The 21,730-nt window shown below is 39.4% G+C and overlaps 1 protein-coding gene across 3 annotated transcripts in view; it reads right to left on the bottom strand.

Annotated features, from left to right (window-relative positions):
* The window catches only part of LOC122276157 (probable pre-mRNA-splicing factor ATP-dependent RNA helicase DEAH9), a 30,709-nt gene extending 9,844 nt beyond the window's left edge, over nt 1–20,865 (bottom strand). For 2 of the 3 annotated variants that reach the window (XR_006228774.1, XM_043085684.1), the window contains exons 1-13: nt 20,603–20,865; nt 20,388–20,532; nt 19,504–19,578; nt 17,087–17,176; nt 16,789–16,868; nt 16,310–16,379; nt 16,111–16,196; nt 15,416–15,485; nt 15,149–15,244; nt 14,119–14,224; nt 805–851; nt 613–696; nt 461–514 (exon numbers count right to left, since the gene is read on the bottom strand). Coding sequence is in view for 2 of the 3 variants with exons in the window: in XM_043085684.1 (XP_042941618.1) it covers nt 461–514; nt 613–696; nt 805–851; nt 14,119–14,224; nt 15,149–15,244; nt 15,416–15,485; nt 16,111–16,196; nt 16,310–16,379; nt 16,789–16,868; nt 17,087–17,176; nt 19,504–19,578; nt 20,388–20,532; nt 20,603–20,709 (1,110 nt within the window). In the remaining variant the exon portion in view is untranslated. Of the gene's footprint in view, nt 1–460; nt 515–612; nt 697–804; nt 852–14,118; nt 14,225–15,148; nt 15,245–15,415; nt 15,486–16,110; nt 16,197–16,309; nt 16,380–16,788; nt 16,869–17,086; nt 17,177–19,503; nt 19,579–20,387; nt 20,533–20,602 lie in introns of those variants that run through there. The other variant, XM_043085685.1, reaches the window with a different exon arrangement.
* Between the last annotated feature and the right edge of the window lie 865 nt (nt 20,866–21,730).

Here is a 21,730-nt window from a genome sequence, read left to right as displayed (position 1 = left end):
CCAATGGTGCTCCAATTGTATCATTGACTAGTCCTTTTAAAGTATAGGCCATGTGGCTTGGGCCTTCCATTGGGGTGTTACACAAGCTGATGTGGCTTGATGTGTTATGTTAGATTTACTTTACAATCTAACGTAACACATTAACCCACATAGTTCATAAATTAATATTTTGTAGTTCTCTTAGTAAACTCAACACTTCTCAAGAATAACAACAAAATCAAGGGAGCAAATAATACATAGTGAGTTGTATTGCGTGAAATTGTTAGGAGATCAACTCTGTAACCAAGTAGTAAACAATAAATCTAAGGAAGTATTTTGACGTCAATGATAACATTACACAAGATCAGTATATTTTCAAGAAACAATTTTGAATCGCAAAAACATTTAATACAACATTTGAATATGGGAAACAATCAAACTACTATATATAATTTTAAGCATCAAACGACAAAGACATTACCGGATTGTAGAATTTCTGTTTTGAGAAGCCACTATCAACAAGATAGACAATTCCCTGCAAGTATAAGAGAAGGATGATTGAATGCAAAGCACTGACTGGTTCCTTTTAACCACTCACACCCAACAAAAATTGCTCGATTGCAGGGATGTTACCTCCAAAGTCAAAGATGTCTCCGCTATATTAGTTGATATCACTACTTTCCTCTTCCCTCTAGGAGTTGGAGAAAAAATCAGCTCCTAAAAGGAAAGCAAGCAGGTAGTCAGTAAATTACAAATTTGATTAAATAAAACTCTCCAAAAAGATCAGTTTAATGCACCTAGATATGATATTAATATATCATTAACCTGTTCCGCACGTGGAAGTCCCGAGTACAGAGGCAAAACAATCAATCCTGAAAAGTGAAGTTATTCTCAAGATCGTGTCAATACTTTTCCTAACAGGTAAGAATACATCAAATAAAGTAAAATGCTAAACACTGCATTGCAAGACAAACAATTTCATCAATTTAACACCGTGAAAGGAACAATATAGGATCCCAGGTCTTTGCTGATACAAATAAATTAAGGTGGGCCATGAGACAAATAAATTAATATCATCATACGAATGCCCAGCAACTAAGAAAAGGACGGGAAAAAAGGGGACATGCTGACATAAGATCTAAATGAAGTGGATCAGTTGTGAGGTTATGCCACAGAACTTTCAAATACAAAACCCCACAGACCGGGACCTAATACATCACAACATGCACAAACACGGGCACGGCTATATTAACACATATAGCTATTGAAAAAGCAGTAGTTCTACCCAACACTACACCTAGAGGGGGGGTGAATAGGTGTAATTCAATTTTTATGACCTTTTGAAAATTAGACAAACAAGCAGTTAATAAATGAATCAAATAACACAAATAATCAACACATGATTTTGATCACGGAGTGGAAACTCATTTGAAGAACATCTTCAAAATCTAAAACCACTCCGGGTGTAAGACACCACCTCAAATCCACTATAGAAATTTTAGTTTGTTACAACCAATTTAGAGACACTCACAAAACCTTTGTAGTAGCTAAACTTGGCTTGCAACACCACGAGTGACCCACTCGATCTCTACACGCATGTAGTGTCGGAACTCTAACCTTCCTATAGCTTCCTACGAGAACCTCTCGATCTCTGCATCAACGGCAGCTCCGGACTCTTCCGGCCAACAAAAATGTCCACTTCAATGGACTCAAGTAAGAGTTGATTTTGAATGTGTTGTGGTGGAGAAATGTTTATCTAAGAGAGAATCAACCAAATGGGGGAGAGTTTGCTCTATGAAGTTCTTGGAGGCCCTTAGGGTTTTTGCTCTGATTCTCCACACCTAGAACGGAAGTTAAGCTGTTCTATTTATAGTTCCCATCAAATGAGGCGTTCAAAACCCTACATTGTAAGTGATCTGGAACATTGGCTCGAGCGAAGTATCGACCGAAGGTCGAGCGCAACAATCTGCCTAAGTTCGCTCGAGTAGTTGACTCTGCCTGAATTCACTCGAGCTCAGTGTCGAGCGAGGGTCGAGTGACACATCTTTCCTGGATTCGCTCGAGCTCAGTGTCGAGCGAGGGTCGAGCGATTGAATCTGCCTGAGTTCGCTCGAGCTGTATGTAGAGCGACACACTCTGCCTGGGTTCGCTCGAGCTCAGTGTCGAGCGAGGGTCGAGCGGTTGAATCTGCCCAAGTTCGCTTGAGCGCTCTGTCGAGCGAGGGTCGAGCGAAATCACTTTCTTTTGACCAATAATGAGCACACTTCAAGTCTTTCCGCAACAACACTTGTGACAACACTATTTTACACAGGTTTTTACAAGAATATGCCAATACGCTCATTTTTCCCTCAACAATCTCCCCCTTTGGCATTTCTGTGACAAAACCTCTAACATATACATATGACTTAATCCTAGCACACCCAACTAGATCCATATTCTTGAACATGTTGAAATATTTCTGCACAGGCTTAGCAAACGGTTAAACATACCCATTCACATATGCACAAAAACGTGTTTGCAATTCATAAATCATAATTCATGACCAGTCATGTCAAGTACAGCTTTTTGAAAAGAAATATTTCATTAGGCAACAAATCAGAGATTGAGTTCAAGAAACATTAGTCAAACAACAGCAGCTAACAAGAGATATAAATCAACAGACATAACCAAAAGCTGCTGTTCCCCCAAAAAAAAATGTGTTAGTACAAGTAACACTCCACACGAGTTAATACTACTGTACTACACCCCCTCAACAATATCTCCCCCTTTTTGTCACAAGAGGCCAAGGGTCTCAATCATCACCATCGGCATCCTCATCATCCTCATTAAGCTGTCTCTCGATGTCGTTGAAGCGTTGAGTCACAAGTTGTTGCAGGTTATCAACTTTCACATCAAGGTTGTGAACCGTGGCATCTATAGTATCGAACCGGGCGTCAAGGCGGGTTAGATACTCAAGTACCTGTTAAAGACTGGGCTCCGACGAACCGGGGACTGAAGAGGATGGCTGAGAGCTGGATGGGGCCGAGGTAGACGGCTGAGAACTAGATGGTCGGGAGCTCGAAGGCTGAGAGGAGGGAGCGGGAGGGTGCTTAACACAGAGAGGGTGTGGAGTTGTGTGAGCACGACTCAGCTGGACCGTCCTACGACCAATAGGAGCCTTAAGTGCAATTCTAGGCTTCTGAGGATGTAAAGCAACAGACTGAGAGAGGGCCAATCGGGTGATTAGACACGGTAAGGGCAAACCAGTCCGTGTTTTGGAGGACCGATACGCCTCAATAATAACCCGACACAGAAGACTTCCTAGATCAATGGAGACACCATTGATCAAGGTATACAGCAGAATGGCACGGTCAAGACCCACATCACTATTATGACCAGTAGGATCTAAGTTCGTAAGAACAATCCTACTGAGAATGAGGTGATCAGGTGTAAAACGAGCAATTGAAATAGGGGTTGTCCCTTCCCAACTACTAGGCCGACCACAAAGACAACTAGCAATGACTTGTGGACTGGAAGGAGATGTCCGTGAGTAGGGAAACTCGGGATAGGACACACGAGAGGCATTTAGCAGAATCGCTATCATGCCCGGAGTTACTCGGAAAACAACGTTCCGGAGACTGACTTCAAACGAGTCATCAACAGACACGTCATGAATGTTGGAGTAAAACTCCCTAACCAACTCCACAAAAGGAGTGGAATGACCAGTGGTCAATGCCTGCCACTGACGAGACTCAAAAATGCGGGGAATGATAGTCTCGGTAAGCTCACCTAAAGCCACTTCACGCTCGACTATGGAAGTACGATGCGAGAAGTTCTGAGAATACAACTCCTGAGCTCGGGCACTATGGAAGTGAGCTTGAGCGGGTGCAGGGGGTTTTGGCGAGGACGAACACGTCGAGACATGGTTTCGACTGTAGACAGAGTCAATGACGTTAGACAAGGCTAAGGCAATGTAAAGATATGATGAATGCATGCCAATCATGCTAACACAACAATGCCAACCGACAATGTAAGACTTGGTGCATGCCCTATGTCACTCTTCATTTTTCAAAACAATGATAAATGCCTAGTCCAAAGTGTCCCATATGCATGCTAATGCCAACTCATGTGCATGACAAACATGCATGCTAATGCCAACCATTTGCAAGCCAACGCCACTTCTAAACTAAACAATGCAAGCTTAGTTAGACGATGTCTCAAACTTAGGATAGACATGAAATAGATATGGGGACAATGCTATTGAGGAAAGCAAAGATGTGGATAGATCTGAGATTTCCTCAATAGCTGTAACCTTAGGACGAAATCTCTCAGGAAGAGATCTGACAACTTTTCTCACAACTCTATTCTCAAGAATTTTATCTCCTAGATTAAAGCGAGAGTTGACTATATCATTTAGTTTGGCATGGAAAATATCAAATGTTTCATCATCCTTCATTCTCAACTCTTCAAAACTAGTAGTCAACATTTGAAACTTAGAATTCTTTACAGCCTTGGTACCTTCATGGGTAATCTCAAGAATATCCCAAACTTCCTTGCAATTTTGACACATTGATATCCGTTTGAATTCTTCCTGGGATACAGCCATAAAGATCGCATTAAACCCTTTGCTATTCCAACCGCACTCACTTATTTCATTCCTAGAATAATCTTCCACATTTTTGGGAGTTCGAACTCCGTCAATGAGAACCTCTGGTTCTGTCCAACCATTTGTTATGAAAACCCATACTCGTTCATCCACAGATTTCAAGAATGCTCTCATTCTCACTTTCCAATAAGCATAGTTGTTTCCATCAAAATATGGTGGAGATGTGAGTGATTGAGACCTATCCATTTAAACCACTACAGCAGGATCACACTCAGGAACTAAATCCTAGCGGAGTGAACCTGCTCTGATACCAACGGAAGAGTCCGGAGCTGCCGTTGATGCAGAGATCGAGAGGTTCTCGTGGGAAGCTATAGGAAGGTCGGAGTTCCGACACTACATGCGTGTAGAGATCGAGTGGGTCACTCGTGGTGTTGCAAGCCAAGTTTAGCTACTACAAAGGTTTTGTGAGTGTCTCTAAATTGGTTGTAACAAACTAAAATTTCTATAATGGATTTGAGGTGGTGTCTTACACCCGGAGTGGGTTTAGATTTTGAAGATGTTCTTCAAATGAGTTTCCACTCCGTGATCAAAATCATGTGTTGATTATTTGTGTTATTTGATTCATTTATTAACTGCTTGTTTGTCTAATTTTCAAAAGGCCATAAAAATTGGATTACACCTATTCACCCCCCCTCTAGGTGTAGTGTTGGGTAGAACTACTGCTTTTTCAATTGGTATTAGAGCAGTTGACTCTGCCCGACTCCGCTCGAGCGAAAACCGCTCGACAGCCGCTCGAGGGTTTTAAGTTCGCTCGAGCGAACGCTTGTTATAAAACTCGAGCGCCGCTCGAGCACAGTGGCTTTTTCCAGTTTTTCCCCCTCCCGTGCGATTTTCTTCCTTCTTTTCTCAAATTTCTTCGTTTAATCGTGTGTTTTCCTTCCGAAATCATCTCCAAATCAAGGTAAAGCCCTTTCTCTTTTGTATTTTCATGATTTGGTGCTTTTATTTTGGTTGTTTTCCGTGTGTTGTGCATATGGGTTTCGGATTCGGTTTTTGAGATATTTCTTCGATTGTTTTCCATTTCTTTTGGTTTATTGAGGTTATTGTGGAGTCTTTGTTAGGATTTTGAGTGTATTTAGGAGGTTTTTGAAACTCCCATGGGCTTATGCCCGAGTTTCTCACTTGGATGCACTCCAAGTGTTCGATAAAATGCCTAAATGAATTGTGTTTTCTCTTTTTCATCATGCATTGGCATAGCATTGTCCCCATATCTATTTCATGTTTATCCTAATTTTGGGACATCGTCTAACTAAGCTTGCATTGTTTAGTTTAGAAGTGGCGTTGGCTTGCAATTGGTTGGCATTAGCATGCATGTTGGTCATGCACATGAGTTGGCATTGGCATGCATATGGGACACTTTGGACTAGGCATTTATCATTGTTTTGAAAAATGAAGAGTGACATAGGGCATGCACCAAGTCTTACATTGTCGGTTGGCATTGTTGTGTCAGCATGATTAGCATGCATTCATCACGTCTTTACATTGCCTTAGCCTTGTCTAACGTCATTGACTCTGTCTATAGTCGAAACCATGTCTCGATGTGTTCGTCCTCGCCAAAACCCCCCTGCACCCGCTCAAGCTCACTTCCATAGTCCCGAGCCCAGGAGTTGTATTCTCAAAACTTCTCGCATCGTACTCCCATAGCGAGCGTGAAGTGGCTTTAGGTGAGCTTACCGAAACTATCATTCCCCGCATTTTTTAGTCTCGTCAATGGCAGGCATTGACAACTAGTCATCCCACTCCTTCTGTGGAGTTGGTTAGGGAGTTTTACTCCAACATTCATGACATGTCTGTTGATAACTCGTTTGAAGTCAGTCTCCGGAACGTTGTTTTCCGAGTAACTCCGGGCATGATAGCGATTCTGCTAAATGCCCCTCGTGTGTCCTATCCCGAGTTTCCCTACTCACGGACATCTCCTCCCAGTCCACAAGTCATTGCTAGTTGTCTTTGTGGTCGGCCTAGTAGTTGGGAAGGGACAATCCCTATTTCAACTGCTCGTTTTACACTTGATCACCTCATTCTCAGTATGATTGTTCTTACGAACTTAGATCCTATTGGTCATAATAGTGATGTGGGTCTTGACCGTGCCATTCTGCTGTATGCCTTGATCAATGGTGTCTTCATTGATCTAGGAAGTCTTCTGTTTTGGGTTATTATTGAAGCGTATCGGTCCTCCAAAACACGGACTGGTTTGCCCTTACCGTGTCTAATCACCCGATTGGCCCTCTCTCAGTCTGTTGCTTTACATCCTCAGAAGCCTAGAATTGCACTTAAGGCTCCTATTGGTCGTAGGACGGTCCAGCTGAGTCGTGCTCACACAACTCCACACCCTCTCTGTGTTGAGCACCCTCCCGCTCCCTCCTCTCAGCCTTCGAGCTCACGACCATCTAGTTCTCAGCCGTCTACCTCGGCCCCATCCAGCTCTCAGCCATCCTCTTTAGTCCCCGGTTCGTCGGAGCCCAGTCTTTAACAGGTACTTGAGTATCTAGCCCGCCTTGACGCCCGGTTCGATACTATAGATGCCACGGTTCACAGCCTTGATGTGAAAGTTGATAACCTGCAGCAACTTGTGACTCAACGCTTCAACAACATCGAGAGGCAGCTTAATGAGGATGAAAAGGATGCCGATGGTGGTGATTGAGACCCTTGGCCTCTTGTGACAAAAAGGGGGAGATATTGTTGAGGGGGAGTAGTACAGTAGTATTAACTCAAGGGGAGTGTGGAGTGTTACTTGTACTAACACATTTTTTTTTTTTGGGAACAGCAGCTTTTGGTTATGTCTGTTGATTTATATCTCTTGTTAGCTGCTGTTGTTTGACTAATGTTTCTTGAACTCAATCTCTGATTTGTTGCTTAATGAAATATTTCTTTTCTAAAACCTGTACTTGACATGACTGTTCATGAACTATGATTTAAGAATTGCAAACACGTTTTTGCGCATATGTGAAAGGGTATGTTTAATCGTTTGCCAAGCCTATGCAGAAATATTTCAACATGTTTAAGAATATGGATCTAGTTGGGTGTGCTAGGATGAAGTCATATGTATATGTTAGAAGTTTTGTCACAGAAATGCCAAAGGGGGAGATTGTTGAGAGAAAAATGAGCGTATTGGCATATTTTTGTGAAAACCTGTGTAAAATAGTGTTGTAACAAGTGTTGTTGCGGAAAGGCTTGAAGTGTGCTCATTATTGGTCAAAAGAAAGTGATTTTGCTCGACCCTCGCTCGACAGAGCGCTCGAGTGAACTTGGGCAGATTGCACCGCTCGACCCTCGCTTGACATACAGATCGAGCGAACTCAGGCAAATTCAACCGCTCGACCCTCGCTCGACACTGAGCTCGAGCGAACCCACGCAGAGTGTGTCGCTCGACCCTCGCTCGACATACAGCTCGAGCGAACTCAGGCAGATTCAACTGCTCGACCCTCGCTCAACACTGAGATCTAGCGAACCCAAGCAGAGTGTGTCGCTCGACCCTCACTCGACACTGAGCTCGAGCGAACTCAGTCAGAGTCAACCGCTCAATACTCGCTCGACAGGGCGCTCGAGCGAACTTAGGCAAATTGTCGCGCTCGACCTTCGCTCGATACTTCGCTCGAGCCAATGTTCCAGATCACTTACAATGTAGGGTTTTGAACGTCTCATTTGATGGGAACTATAAATAGAACAGCTTAACTTCTGTTCTAGGTGTGGAGAATCAGAGCAAAAACCCTAAGGGCCTCCAAGAACTTCTTAGAGCAAACCCTTCCCCATTTGGTTGATTCTCTCTTGGATAAATATTTCTCCACCACAACACATTTAAAATCAACTCTTACTTGAGTCCATTGAAGTGGACATTTTTGTTGGCCGGAAGAGTCCGGAACTGCCGTTGATGCAGAGATCGAGAGGTTCTCGTGGGAAGCTATAGGAAGGTCAGAGTTCCGACACTACATGCGTGTAGAGATCGAGTGGGTCACTCGTGGTGTTGCAAGCCAAGTTTAGCTACTACAAAGGTTTTGTGAGTGTCTCTAAATTGGTTGTAACAAACTAAAATTTCTATAGTGGATTTGAGGTGGTGTCTTACACCCAGAGTGGTTTTAGATTTTGAAAATGTTCTTCAAATGAGTTTCCACTCCGTGATCAAAATCATGTGTTGATTATTTGTGTTATTTGATTCATTTATTAACTGCTTGTTTGTCTAATTTTCAAAAGGCCATAAAAATTGGATTACACCTATTCACCCCCCTCTAGGTGTAGTGTTGGGTAGAACCACTGCTTTTTCAATTATATCAGCTTTTCCACCATCTCCAAAAGTTATTGTTCCACACTTGTATTCCTCAACAGTTTTAAACAAACTTCTATCACCTGACATGTGACGTGAGCATCCGCTATCAAGGTACCACATATATGTGTCTCTAGTCTTTAGAGCAATGTGTGCCACATGACATGTGTTTCTTTCTCCAGTTCTGACCCACATCTTTCTGACTTTTGGAGAACCACCATTTTTGGTAGTTGACAGTTGGTCTAACTTGACATTCAGCATCTCATTCTACCTAGTTAAGGCCATGACTTGACTCCAAAGATTCAGATGCCCTCTTCTTGGTTGTTTATCTCCATTTTTCATGTGATTCTTCCTAAGCTCATAGCAATTTGGTCGGATGTGGCCAGCCCTACCACAATTATGACACACATAGTTTTCTTTGCTATCTCTTTATCTCCTGGATGAAGAGGTATACTTAGGAGCAGTTATGAGACATTTACCCATGTTTGAAGGGTGCATACTTTTGCTTTGAGAAGGTGCATGTTCATACGCGATGTATCTTTTCAGCTTAAAACACTCCGTTACAACATGACCTGTTTTACCACAGTGATGACAAATAGGTCTTGCATTTCTAGTTCTTGGTTTCACATGAGACAGAACACCCATTTGGACATGAGATGATTTCTTGCCCTTGTCAGATGGGTTAGTCTTTCCATTGACAGCTGATTCACAAACAAACACAGTCTTCTTCTCATTTTTGTGGGAGACCTTTGAGGTGGTTGCAGTTTCAGAGTTTACTGCATCATATCCTAGTCCACTCTTGTCACTAGGGGACTTTCCAAAACTTAGGATTTCATCCAACTTTTGTTTCCCGCTGGAGAAGGATTTCAGCTTTTCTTTCAACAAGGTTATCTCACTTTCATGAGTTTTTAACTCATCTTCCAGAAACACCTTCTTCATTTTAAACTGATCAGCTAGAACAATGGCCTCAGTTAATTTGCCTTGAAGCTCTTCATTTGCTCTTTTAATGAAGTCTATCTCTTCAATGTGCACTTTATTGAGTTTCCTCAATTTAACACATTCCTTGTATAACTTCTCATAAACTTCTTGCAGCTCATCTTCATGTTCAGATTCATTTCCAGACTTGCTCTCATCATTCGACACATTTTCACTATGTTGACTCTTGCTATCTACCGAGACAATGAATGCCATGTAATTCAGATTTCTTTTTGGGGAAGAGTTCCCTGATGAATCACTTGACTCTGATTCACTCGCACTTAGGGATGCAATTTTTGCTCTTTCATTTGCCTTTTTGTAGTTTGCACATTCCAGGCGAATGTGTCCAAAACCATGGCATTCATGACACTGCACACTGGACTAACCCTTGTCTCTATTTGTTCTAGTGTGCTTCTCAGAGTTTCTATCCTTGTTCCCTGAACTTGAGCCTCTGTTGTATCTTTCAAACTTTTTCTTCTCTAGGCTCTGATTCTTTTTATTTCTAGCCACAAACATTTTCCTGAATTTCTTAGCATAAAATGCTATTTCTTTGTCACTCATAGCCAAATCATCAGATGACTCATCTGACTCCTCTGTAATAGTATGGAGGGCTATGGACTTGTGCTTCTTGTCCATTGGAAGAGTATGTTCATATGTTTGGAGGGAGCCCACCAATTCTTCAATTCTCATGCTAGTAGAGCTTCTCACTGCTTTGATCTTATCCATAGTGATGTTTGGGGACCTTCCCCGGTTAGTTCACATGAAAAATTTAAATATTATGTGACTTTCATTGATGATTATAGCAAATTCACTTGGGTTTATTTTCTTCGCTCTAAATCTGAAGTTTTTCGTACTTTCACTGAGTTTTTTGCATATATTAACAACCAATTCTCTACGACTATTAAGACATTACGCACAGATTCTGGTGGTGAATATTTGTCTACTGAGTTTCAGGCATTCTTGGCTTCTAAAAGTATTATTCATCAACGCTCATGTCCTGCTACTCCTCAACAGAATGGAGTAGCTGAACGCAAGAATCGCCATCTTCTTGATGTGGTACGTACTCTCTTATTAGAATCCTCTGTTCCATCCATGTTCTGGGTCGAGGCTCTAAAAACTGCTACTCACTTGATTAATCGTTTACCGTCCCAAGTCTTACACATGAAGTCTTCCTATTTCCGCTTGTTTGCTAAACAACCTAGTTATGATAATCTCCAAATCTTTGGTTGTGTATGTTTTGGCCATTTACCTCCTCATGAGCGACATAAATTATCTGCTCAATCAGTTAGATGTGCGTTCTTGGAATATAATGTGTCAAAAAGGATTTGTTTGCTATGATCCTACTTCACATCGTACATGCATTTCTAGAAATGTTATTTTCTTTGAAAATCAACATTTCTTTCATGTGTCCTCTATACCCTCTTCTTCTACTATGGTCCTTCCTCCTTTTGAACAGCAGTTCTCATATCTTCATCCAGTCAACTCTCGTTTTAAATCAAGTATTGTGTATACGAGACGCTCCCACCCACAGTCTCTTCCGGTGGCTCAACCGATATCTGATCCTACCACGCTCCAAGACCAATCAGAACCTTCAGAGCACTTGGTACGTCGCTCTTCTCGAGTGTCAGTACCTCCAGATAGGTACGGGTGGTTTGCTTCTGCTCTTACTGCTGCATTATCCAATTTTGATATTCCCACATGCTACTCACATGCTGTCAAGCATGATTGTTGGCGACAAGCTATGCAGGAAGAAATTACCGCTTTAGAGGCCAATCAAAACTGGGACATTGAGCCATGTCCTCCCACCATTGTTCCTCTAGGTTGCAAGTGGGTTTATTCAGTCAAAGTCCAATCTGATGGAAGTTTGGATCGTTACAAAGCTCGACTTGTTGCACTTGAGAATAATCAAGAATATGGTGTCAATTATGAAGAGACCTTTGCTCCTGTGGCTAAGATGACTACTGTTCGTACGATTCTAGCTCTTGCTGCTTCTAGTGATTGGCCACTACATCAGATGGATGTTAAGAATGATTTCCTTCACGGGGATCTTAAAGAGTGTATTTATATGAAGCCACCCCCGGGATTGTTCACTTCTCCAACTTCACGTGTGTAAGCTTCGTCGCTCTCTTTATGGTCTCAAACAAGCTCCAAGGGCCTAGTTTGATAAATTCCGCACAACTTTATTACAATTTTCATTCAAGCAGAGCAAGTATGATACTTCATTATTTCTTCGAAAATCAGACAAGGGTATTGTTGTTCTTTTAGTTTATGTTGATGATATTGTGATCAGTGATTCCGATTCTGTTTTACTTGACCAGCTCAAGACTCATCTCTTAGAGTCATTTCATATGAAAGATCTTGGATCTCTCACATATTTTCTTGGTCTTGAGGTGCATCATAGTCCCTCTGGTATTTCACTCAATCAACATAAGTATGCTAGTAACTTGGTGGCTACAGCTGGCCTACAGGAGGCTACTTCTGTTGATACACCTATGGAATTAAATGTCAAGCTTCGCAAAGAGGAGGGTCACTTACTTGTTGATCCCAGTTTATATCGAAAGTTGGTGGGTAGCCTTGTTTATCTCATCATTATTAGACCAGACATTTCTTTTGCTGTACAGCAAGTCAGTCAATTTCCTCAGACTCCTCGCCATCTTCATTTGGCTGCTATTCGTAGGATCATACGCTATGTTCAGGGCACTTCTGCCCGTGGTTTATTCTTCCCGGCTAGCAACTCTACTCGTCTTGCTGCTTATAACGATGCTGATTGGGCTGGTTGTGCGGATACACGTCGCTCCATCACTGGTTGGTGTGTGTTCTTAGGTAATGCATTGATCTCTTGGAAGAGTAAGAAGCAAGACAGAGTTTCTAAGTCATCTACAGAATCTGAATACCGGGCGATGTCTTTAGCTTGTTCTGAAATTATTTGACTTCGAGGTATGCTTGCTGAACTAGATTTTTCAGAGACCGATCCCACACCTCTACATGCTGACAATACGAGTGCTATTCAGATCACGGCCAATCCTGTCTATCATGAGCGCACGAAGCATATTGAAGTCGATTGTCACTCTATCCGTGAAGCATTTGACGCTCGCGTTATCACTCTTCCACATATTTCTACTGAACTTCAAATCGCTAATATCTTCACCAAGGCTCTCACTCGTCATCGACATTACTTCTTAAGTAACAAATTGATGCTTGTTGATTTACGGGCATCAATTTGAGGGGGGCTGTCAACGAGGAATAATATTAGGCACCGTATTAAGAGAATTATGGAGGAATGTTAGGCACTGTTTGTTGTATATAATTGACTTTCCATGTATAGTATTCGGTGGCATAGTTTATATAATAAACAGAAATCTCAAGGCCAATTCATTCGGTCATTCACATAGAGTTTCATCTTATCTTTGACATGGTACGTTGATGCAGAGATCGAGAAGTTCTCGTGGGAAGCTATAGGAAGGTCGGAGTTCCGACACTACATGCGTATAGAGATCGAGTGGGTCACTCGTGGTGTTGCAAGCCAAGTTTAGCTACTACAAAGGTTTTGTGAGTGTCTCTAAATTGGTTGTAACAAACTAAAATTTCTATAGTGGATTTGAGGTGGTGTCTTAAACCCGGAGTAGTTTTAGATTTTGAATATGTTCTTCAAATGAGTTTCCACTCCATGATCAAAATCATGTGTTGATTATTTGTGTTATTTGATTCATTTATTAACTGCTTGTTTGTCTAATTTTCAAAAGGCCATAAAAATTGGATTACACCTATTCACCCCCCTCTAGGTGTAGTGTTGGGTAGAACCACTACTTTTTCAATTGATATCAGAGCAGTTGACTCTGCCTGAGTTCACTCGAGCTCAGTGTAGAGCGAGGGTCAAGCGACACACTCTGCCTGGGTTCGCTCGAGTTCAATGTCGAGCGAGGGTCGAGCGGTTGAATCTGCCTGAATTCGCTCGAGCTGTATGTCGAGCGAGGGTCGAGCGGTGCAATCTGCCCAAGTTCGCTCGAGCGCTCTGTCGAGCGAGGGTCGAGCGAAATCACTTTCTTTTGACCAATAATGAGCACACTTCAAGCCTTTCCGCAACAACACTTGTTACAACACTATTTTACACAGGTTTTCACAAGAATATGCCAATACGCTCATTTTTCCCTCAACAGCTATAAACATATACATGTTACTCACTATAGTAAATTGCAACTCCTTTTGGATGCATGAATGTAGAAAAGTAAAAGTCTAGATATAATTGCTTTGTCAATCAAACCTGAAGAGTGCTTTCTATTGGTTTGAGCTTCTTCATTTAGCAAGTGAATGGCAGCATCAATATCGTCTTGGCCAGTAAGAAACACCAGAATATCGCCCATGGGTTCCTATAGCCAATACATATAACATATAATACATGTTCATGAAACCATAAAACTTGCTTCATATTTAAGCAATGAAAGAAAAACCGCCCAAAGATAGTCTTCGAATTTGGAAAATAAAAAGGGTAGTCTTACATGAAAGTTCGCTAAAAAATCAAAACATTGTCTATTTGTCTACAAGAGGGAAAAAATTGTTAAATCACATAGCATTACCCACTTTGTTAATTTCCATGCAAAAATGGTAGCCAGGAAACACACTGACAAAAAAAAAAAAAAAAAAGGCAAACAAAGATGAAGATAAACTTTCAAGAAAGATGACATAACACTTCAATGTACGTCTCGTGCAACCATACTACAGCGGCAAAAATGAAAATCTCAGAGGAATTATGACCACTTGGCAAAGAAGTCAATCAATGTATCCTCAGTCACAAAAAATAACACTGTAGGCACAGTTTATTTTAAGAATTAAAGATTCAATGCCTTTCCCTGAGAAAAAAAAAACTTGGTTCCTCCCCTATACATTTATTATGAACTTACTCATGTAGTTCTTGCCGTAGGACCATCGCCCTAAGCATGTCACTAGCATAGGTGCCACCTAGATCCAACTTCATATGAGATGCAATGATGAATGTGAGATAAAGGTAATGTCTAAAGAAGCAAGGGTTACACCATATATATTTTGATAAGTTAAGACATTTATTAAAAAAATATGCCAAGGGGGTCATCCAAAGATAAAAAATGCAAAGAAACAAGGAAATCTAAAGAAGGGAAAAAAAAAAAAAAAAAAAAAAAAAAAAAAAAAAAGATGTCCAACATCTAAACTGGAAATGTTCCTTCTTTTTTTTTGTAACTAAGAAAAACTTTCTTACTAGAAAGAGATGCTCTAGAACACACAGGTGGAAAAGAGATCCTCTTAAAAGTTACAAGTACCTGATCATGAATTAACAATACTGTTGAAACGGCAGCCTGGACATAGTCCTGGACAGGCTCCTCAACAAAATGAATCTGTACATGAAAGCCTCTACCCTGAAAGTTAGGCAGAATACAATGATTCCCCAGATTTGTAATATCCTTGTTACATAAATATAACTTCTATCACAAAAATAATGAGACCACCTTATAAATTTTGAATTCCCCGTAAAGGAGGGAGAAGAGAGAGAGAGAGAGAGAGAGAGAGAGAATTGGCAGAAAACATACCTCAACTGATAGGATTGCGGGGTCCATCCTTGGTCGAAGCTCCTCACCTTCCAGTGCTCGACGCCTTTTGCTATTTACAATAAAAACGAAATTAAAGTAATATTTGACATTTTCTACTGATAAATGGCATTAGGCTGTAGGCAACCTACTAAGATAAAACAAGTGTTGATCAACCAAACTCAAGGTAACAGCCAAAGGAAAATCAAGATAACTTTTACTGGATTCATAAATGGAAAAAAATAAAAATAAAATAACAAACAAAGCTATGCAATAATTAAAAGGTCATCAAGTGAAATGAATAATGACAATAAGGGAGCCATGCTTAAAGATAGTGACAATTTGCATGATTATATAAATTTTTGTAAAAGCAAACTAAAATACAATTAAAAAATTTTTACACCGAACACTCCTTTCAATTTTTGAAATAATTATTATTTTGTGCTTTTTTATACACAAGAATCATAACATCCAGGAGGAACAGTGCAAAGAGCAAAATTTCCCAATTTTAAAAAATAACTCGAAACAAAATTATTTGAAGAAAAAAAATTGATTATTAAATCTAAGTTCAACATCAAATTTTGTGTGCCTCAAAAAGAACTTCCACAGGGTCTGCCAAGACCAGAAACATGCCAAAAAACAAAAACAAAACAAAGAAAGTACACAATCCAACTTCCCTCAGAGGCTTGGAAGAGAACCTGGTTTGGAAGAAAGCAGACATTGATTTCGCTTCAATTGTAGCAGAGGATATAATCAGACGCAGGTCAGGTCGACGTCGTTGAATCTAGATATAAGTGATAAGGATATATACAACAAGGTAGGAATTAAAAATTTGAGAAAAGTGAAAAAATACATTTCTTTTGTTTCCCAAACCATCTATAATACATCCCAGGGTACCTTTTTTAGTAGGCCGAGTAATATGTCAGTTGAAATAGACCTCTCATGAGCCTCATCAACCATTACGACACTAAAACAGTAGTCAAATTTAAGGGGAAAATGTTATAGTTGCAATACTAATAGAAATCATAATAATGACAAAGCTACACTTAAAAAAAAAAAAAAATGAAAAAACTACTAGTAGTGGTAGTAACAGCAGTATTACCAGTAATAGTATTAATAACAATGAAGATGGCAGGAAAAAAAAAAATTATAGTTTCGCAGAATCATGAAAAAAACCAAAAACAAAAATAAAGTGAAATTACTTTTTAGTCTAAAAACTTAAAACTCAGACTACATTGCTTCCTTTAATGAATGATCAATTCGCATGCATGTGCTTCTGCAGACCAGCTAAAACTGAAAAAACTGTTGGTTTTTAAATTCTTAAGTTTCCAACAGCAGCAATAAAGAAAGAACAAAGGAATGAAAGCAATCAATACCTGTACTTGGTCAAAAGAGGATCATCCATCATTTCCCTAAGTAACACTCCATCCGTTAGAAACTTTATCATAGTGGTACCCTGTGCTGCCAAAACGGGGAAATTCCCCATATTCATGATAAGGAACTTAAAAAAATAGATGATGTCACACAAATACTGGCCTATGACAAGAACTCCGTAGACATATGATATGTCAATGCTCACAAGTATTCTGACGTAGAATAAGCCCTTACAACAAGAGAAGATATCCTATAAATGAATGAATGATTGATAGATTGAAAAGAAAATAAAAATCTCACCGAATTTGTAAGATCTTCAAATCGAATCGTGTAGCCAACTTCTTCTCCAAGCTTGACCCCCATCTCTTCGGCTACTCTTGCAGCAACTGCCTATGCAGCAATACAGCTATTATTTCTTAGAAAAATAATACACTAATAACATCATTGAAGTGCCTACAGCTTATAAGAAAATTGAGCATAGGTAATTGAGACAGAATCAACAGCACCATTGGAGGCTCAGTATTTCTCATCCAAAAAAAACCAACAAAAAAGGAATACAACTGATATTTAGAATCACCATAGGAAATTCATAACCCCATATTTGTGTCCTAGATGATTCTTTGGAAATGATACGAATCCCTTCCAAAAGGTCAAACTGATAAATCCAATTTTTTTTACCATAACGTGGACATGATGCAAGTGCACAAAATGGAAAGTGAAAGAATTACTCTTAATGTGAAGACGGGAACCACAAGGGGTTGGGGTTTGGCTTGGGTATTAGTTATATGGGAAACAAGGGGTTGAGGTTCAAAGTAATTTTTGGGTATTTTGGGTAGTTTTGGGATTAGTGTATTGTGGGTTGTTTTTGGGTCATTAGGAGCGCTTTATTATGGGCTAGGTGTTTTCTTGTATACGTTCAGTTTACTTGGTTACTCCTTTTGATATATGAAATATTTTTACTTATAAAAAAAAAAAAATGTATTTGGGCTTACAAGTTCCAATTTATTTTTTCTCTCTTTTGGTAAGAAGAACAATTTGGAATAATAAACAATGATACACTATTATCCTTGAAAGCCTTTCATTAAAATGGATGCAAAACTTATTTTAGCCTAATCTGCCCATTGAAGCTAAATGTTACCTCCCAACAGCTGAAGCACATAGTTTTTTCTTTTTTTTTTTTAATATAACTGAAGCACAAAGATCAACAGCAACAATAGCATAATAAGATTAATAGGATAATCATTCCTTCCCTAGCCCAGAGAAAGGACGGGATGTTATAATGCACTATACACTCTATGTCCATTAAGCTCCCTATACCCACCCACATAAAATCTTTATCCAGTTCCTAATTAGGTACATTCTCTTGTATATTCTCAATGGTCCTTTCTTTTGTATACTTGTTTAAATGAATTGTGTCATATTGTTGTATATATGTGACTGAGTCTCCATGGCTTCAACAAGTCAAATTTCAGCCAGAAATCAAATCAATCACCAGGGCTGAAAATTGCTTGATTCCATTGTAGATCATAGCGCTACATGGATACAAATTATTAATTAGTAAAATGACACAGGCAAAAAAAAAAAAAAAAAACCCATAAGCTCAACCCAATTTATATTCTGGAATCTAATAGAAGGTTCCCAACAGCCATCCCAATTGTTACCCACCTTGTTACTGATATAGAATAAGAAGCCACAGTCAGGACGACACCATACTAGCAGCCCTAACCAGAAGTGCAAACAGAATGCTGAAAGTAAGCATGCGCTGATTTGATAACCTATTCCTCAAAGGAGACAATAAATATAGATTGACACCATAACCTTTGCTCTTCAATTAATTTGATGCTGAACAAAAGGTTCGGACATCAAAACAGCCGTTTTTTTTTTTTTTCATATAAGTAAGAAAGACATTTTTATTCATCGAATGAAATAGGCGAAAGGAAGTATGCTCAAAACAGCCGTCTTATGTTTCAGATAGTTGAATAATCAAACATACTTCTCTTTTACAAGTAAAAAGCTTATTAATCCTAATAGAAGACTAAGCATAACCCAAGTATACAAGACATATACAAGAGAAAACACAAGGTTAGAACAAAAAATGGATATGAGGAAATCATGAAACTTAAGCCGATTAAAATCTATAGCCATTGCCCACAGAACAAAACATATTAAAAGACTTCTAAGTTCCTCCATAAATGACCGGAAAACCCAAACTTACTCAATAAATATAGACTTATGAAGGTTCCTATCACATGATTTTGGATGGAGAAGGCTTAGGACAGCATTGCCCCAGATAATGCAGTTTGATATTTCCCTATTGTACACTTAGCAGTAGCATAACTACAATGCTCTACCAGATTCATTTCAAGATGATGTTCCAATAAATAATTGTACTAAAAAGTCACTATCGAAACACTTTATTTATAAGTCACTTTTGAAACATCAAAACTTAAATTAGCAATTTTGTAATACTTTTTAATTACTGACAATTAAGTGTGTTTGAAAACATCACAAAAGCTATTATAGCAAGCAATTTCATATTCAGAGCACTAGAAGCAACTTAAAATAGAATGCAACAAAAAGACACAAGTAAACAATTTACTCTGTAAATATGATGAGGTAAAATTTAAAGCAAAAAGTCCTCCTGTTGCACCCTCTTTTTTACTTATCCCAACAAAAAAAAAAAAAATCTAAAGCAGTAGCACAGACAAGAATTTTACCTGAACAGCCAGTCTTCTTGGTTGAGTGCAAGCTATTACACGCCCACCCTCCGCCCAACCTGCTTCTTTGAGGTACTGCAGTTTCAGCAAATAAGGGTCGACATTTGATTTATTGATATGCTAACTCATTCAAAAAATCTTAAAATGCTGCCCAAACAAAATCTAAAACTGAAAACACTTTCTTTAATGAGTAAGAAGATATGTTATTGATCTAAAACTGAAAGAACTTACAAAAGAAAAGTATAAAAGCACATCCAAAACGATTATCATTCAATGGGGTAGGTATCTCTTGGTCATTCAATAGAAATAAACTCAAATATTATTCGTAAGCCTTGGAACTGGAAAAGATCAAATCCAAAAAATATCATTTCATGATACGATAATTAGACATGCTGTACTCAAAGAAATCAAGACCTCACTTTCGGTGCCTATATGTTAAACCCATTCAAACAACCTAATTTCCACCACATCAAAGACACGCCAACGCTTTGTTTGGTTGCCAAACTGCTAAGGGAATCGATATATAAAGTAAAAGGCTGGAAGTAATTATTAAAAGGCGGGTTAGAAAAAAAAAATAAAAACCCTGAATATTATATAGTTTTAACTTTCTTTTCTTTTCCCTTTTTCCGCTTTCTCAGCAATCAAACAAAAAAAAAAGCAAGTGATGCAAATAATACAAAGATCAACTCCAAAATACTTTTTTTTTGATGAATAGATCAACTCCAAAATTCTTACAAAATAATAACGAAGAATAAAGTTTACAGGCACTCGGCACCAATAGATGCATGGTATAGTTTTAAACAAATAACATTTTCTATAGCTATCTCTCGTTTTTCCGCAGAAATAAATAGGTTCGCTTGAGTTTAGAGGTAAGGGAAGTGTGCCTGAGGAATCTGGGTGGTCTTGCCGCTACCGGTCTCGCCAACAATGATGGTAGTTGCGTGCTTCTCAACCAAATATAGAATCGCAGTACGGTACTTGTACACTGGAAGCCTCTGCCTCTGCTTCTCTATACTCGCATACCCAAATCTAAACACGCCTAAATCAGCGACAAGAAAAACGAAAATCGAAATACAATCATAACGAAGAAGAAGAATACCTAGAAGAGGAAGATGAAGAGGCAGAGGACGAGAAGAAGAGGACTCCACCCTCTTCGTCGTCGACCAGGCGAGGCTTTTCGGTGCCAGGCTTCCAGAACTGCGCCATTGTTGCTTACGCGTAACTTTCACTCCCGCCGTCGTATTGGACCTATTGGTTCGGTTTGCTGCTACTGCCACTCTTCCAAGTTTTAAGCCAGTTCGTGCCGTAGGAGACGGAGTCTGGAGATGCAGGATTTTCTGATTTAACTGAAGTTATGACCCGTCCCCAATTGGAGCGGGTGTGAGGACAAACGCCAGCCCGGTTTGCAAAGCCTGAAACCCCTTAAACAAGCCCAAGCTCATCAATCCTTTTTTTTTTTTTTTTTTAATCTACTTATATCTCCTACGTCACACACCATTAATATGTAAATATATATATATTTAAATAAAAAGATAAAATAAATAAATACAAATATTAATGTGTCTTAGAGAGCATAAATATTATGCACTCCTTTTAAAAAAATAAATAAATATAAATTTCATATAAAAAATTAATTTTTTAATCATATATACCACCATTCTTTTTAAAAACTTATTCCCACGGTTATGGCATTTACGAAAATGAAGCATGTGGAAGTGATTCCAGCATGTTATCACTTTTATCCGACGTTCCTCAAAATGTTGGTTTGGAGATTGAGTACCGTTTGGTTCTTCCACCATTATCTTCTGTGTCTGATCCCAACAGTGTTTTCCAACAAGAGCTGATTGCGCTACTGAAAACACAGTCTCGGGTTTTTATCGTACTTCATTCATCATTATAGATGGCAACTTACTTGTTTAGAGAAGTTAAGCAGATGGGACTTTCAGGGACAGACTCCAGCTTGGATAATGCCAGAAAGCATTACAAGCTTGCTGGACTCTGTCAACAACTCAGTCATTTCATATATGGAAGGGGCGTTGGGAATCATGACCAAATATTCCGAGATTGGCAGCTCTGAATATTTAGATTTCTATGCCCAGTTCCGGAAAATATTCAGAGCTGAATACCCAGAAGAAGATAACTCCGACCCTGGAATATAATTAGAATTGTTACACAAGCAATATCGGAGAGAATGACTACTTCTCAGGTTTAAGTGGCAAAATACATT

The sequence above is a fragment of the Carya illinoinensis genome, chromosome 9 (genome assembly GCF_018687715.1).
Source record: "Carya illinoinensis cultivar Pawnee chromosome 9, C.illinoinensisPawnee_v1, whole genome shotgun sequence".
In the NCBI taxonomy this organism is placed as follows: Eukaryota; Viridiplantae; Streptophyta; class Magnoliopsida; order Fagales; family Juglandaceae; genus Carya; species Carya illinoinensis.
The sequence above is the reverse complement of the archived record's forward strand: the minus strand, read 5'-3'. Positions and strand labels throughout refer to the sequence as shown.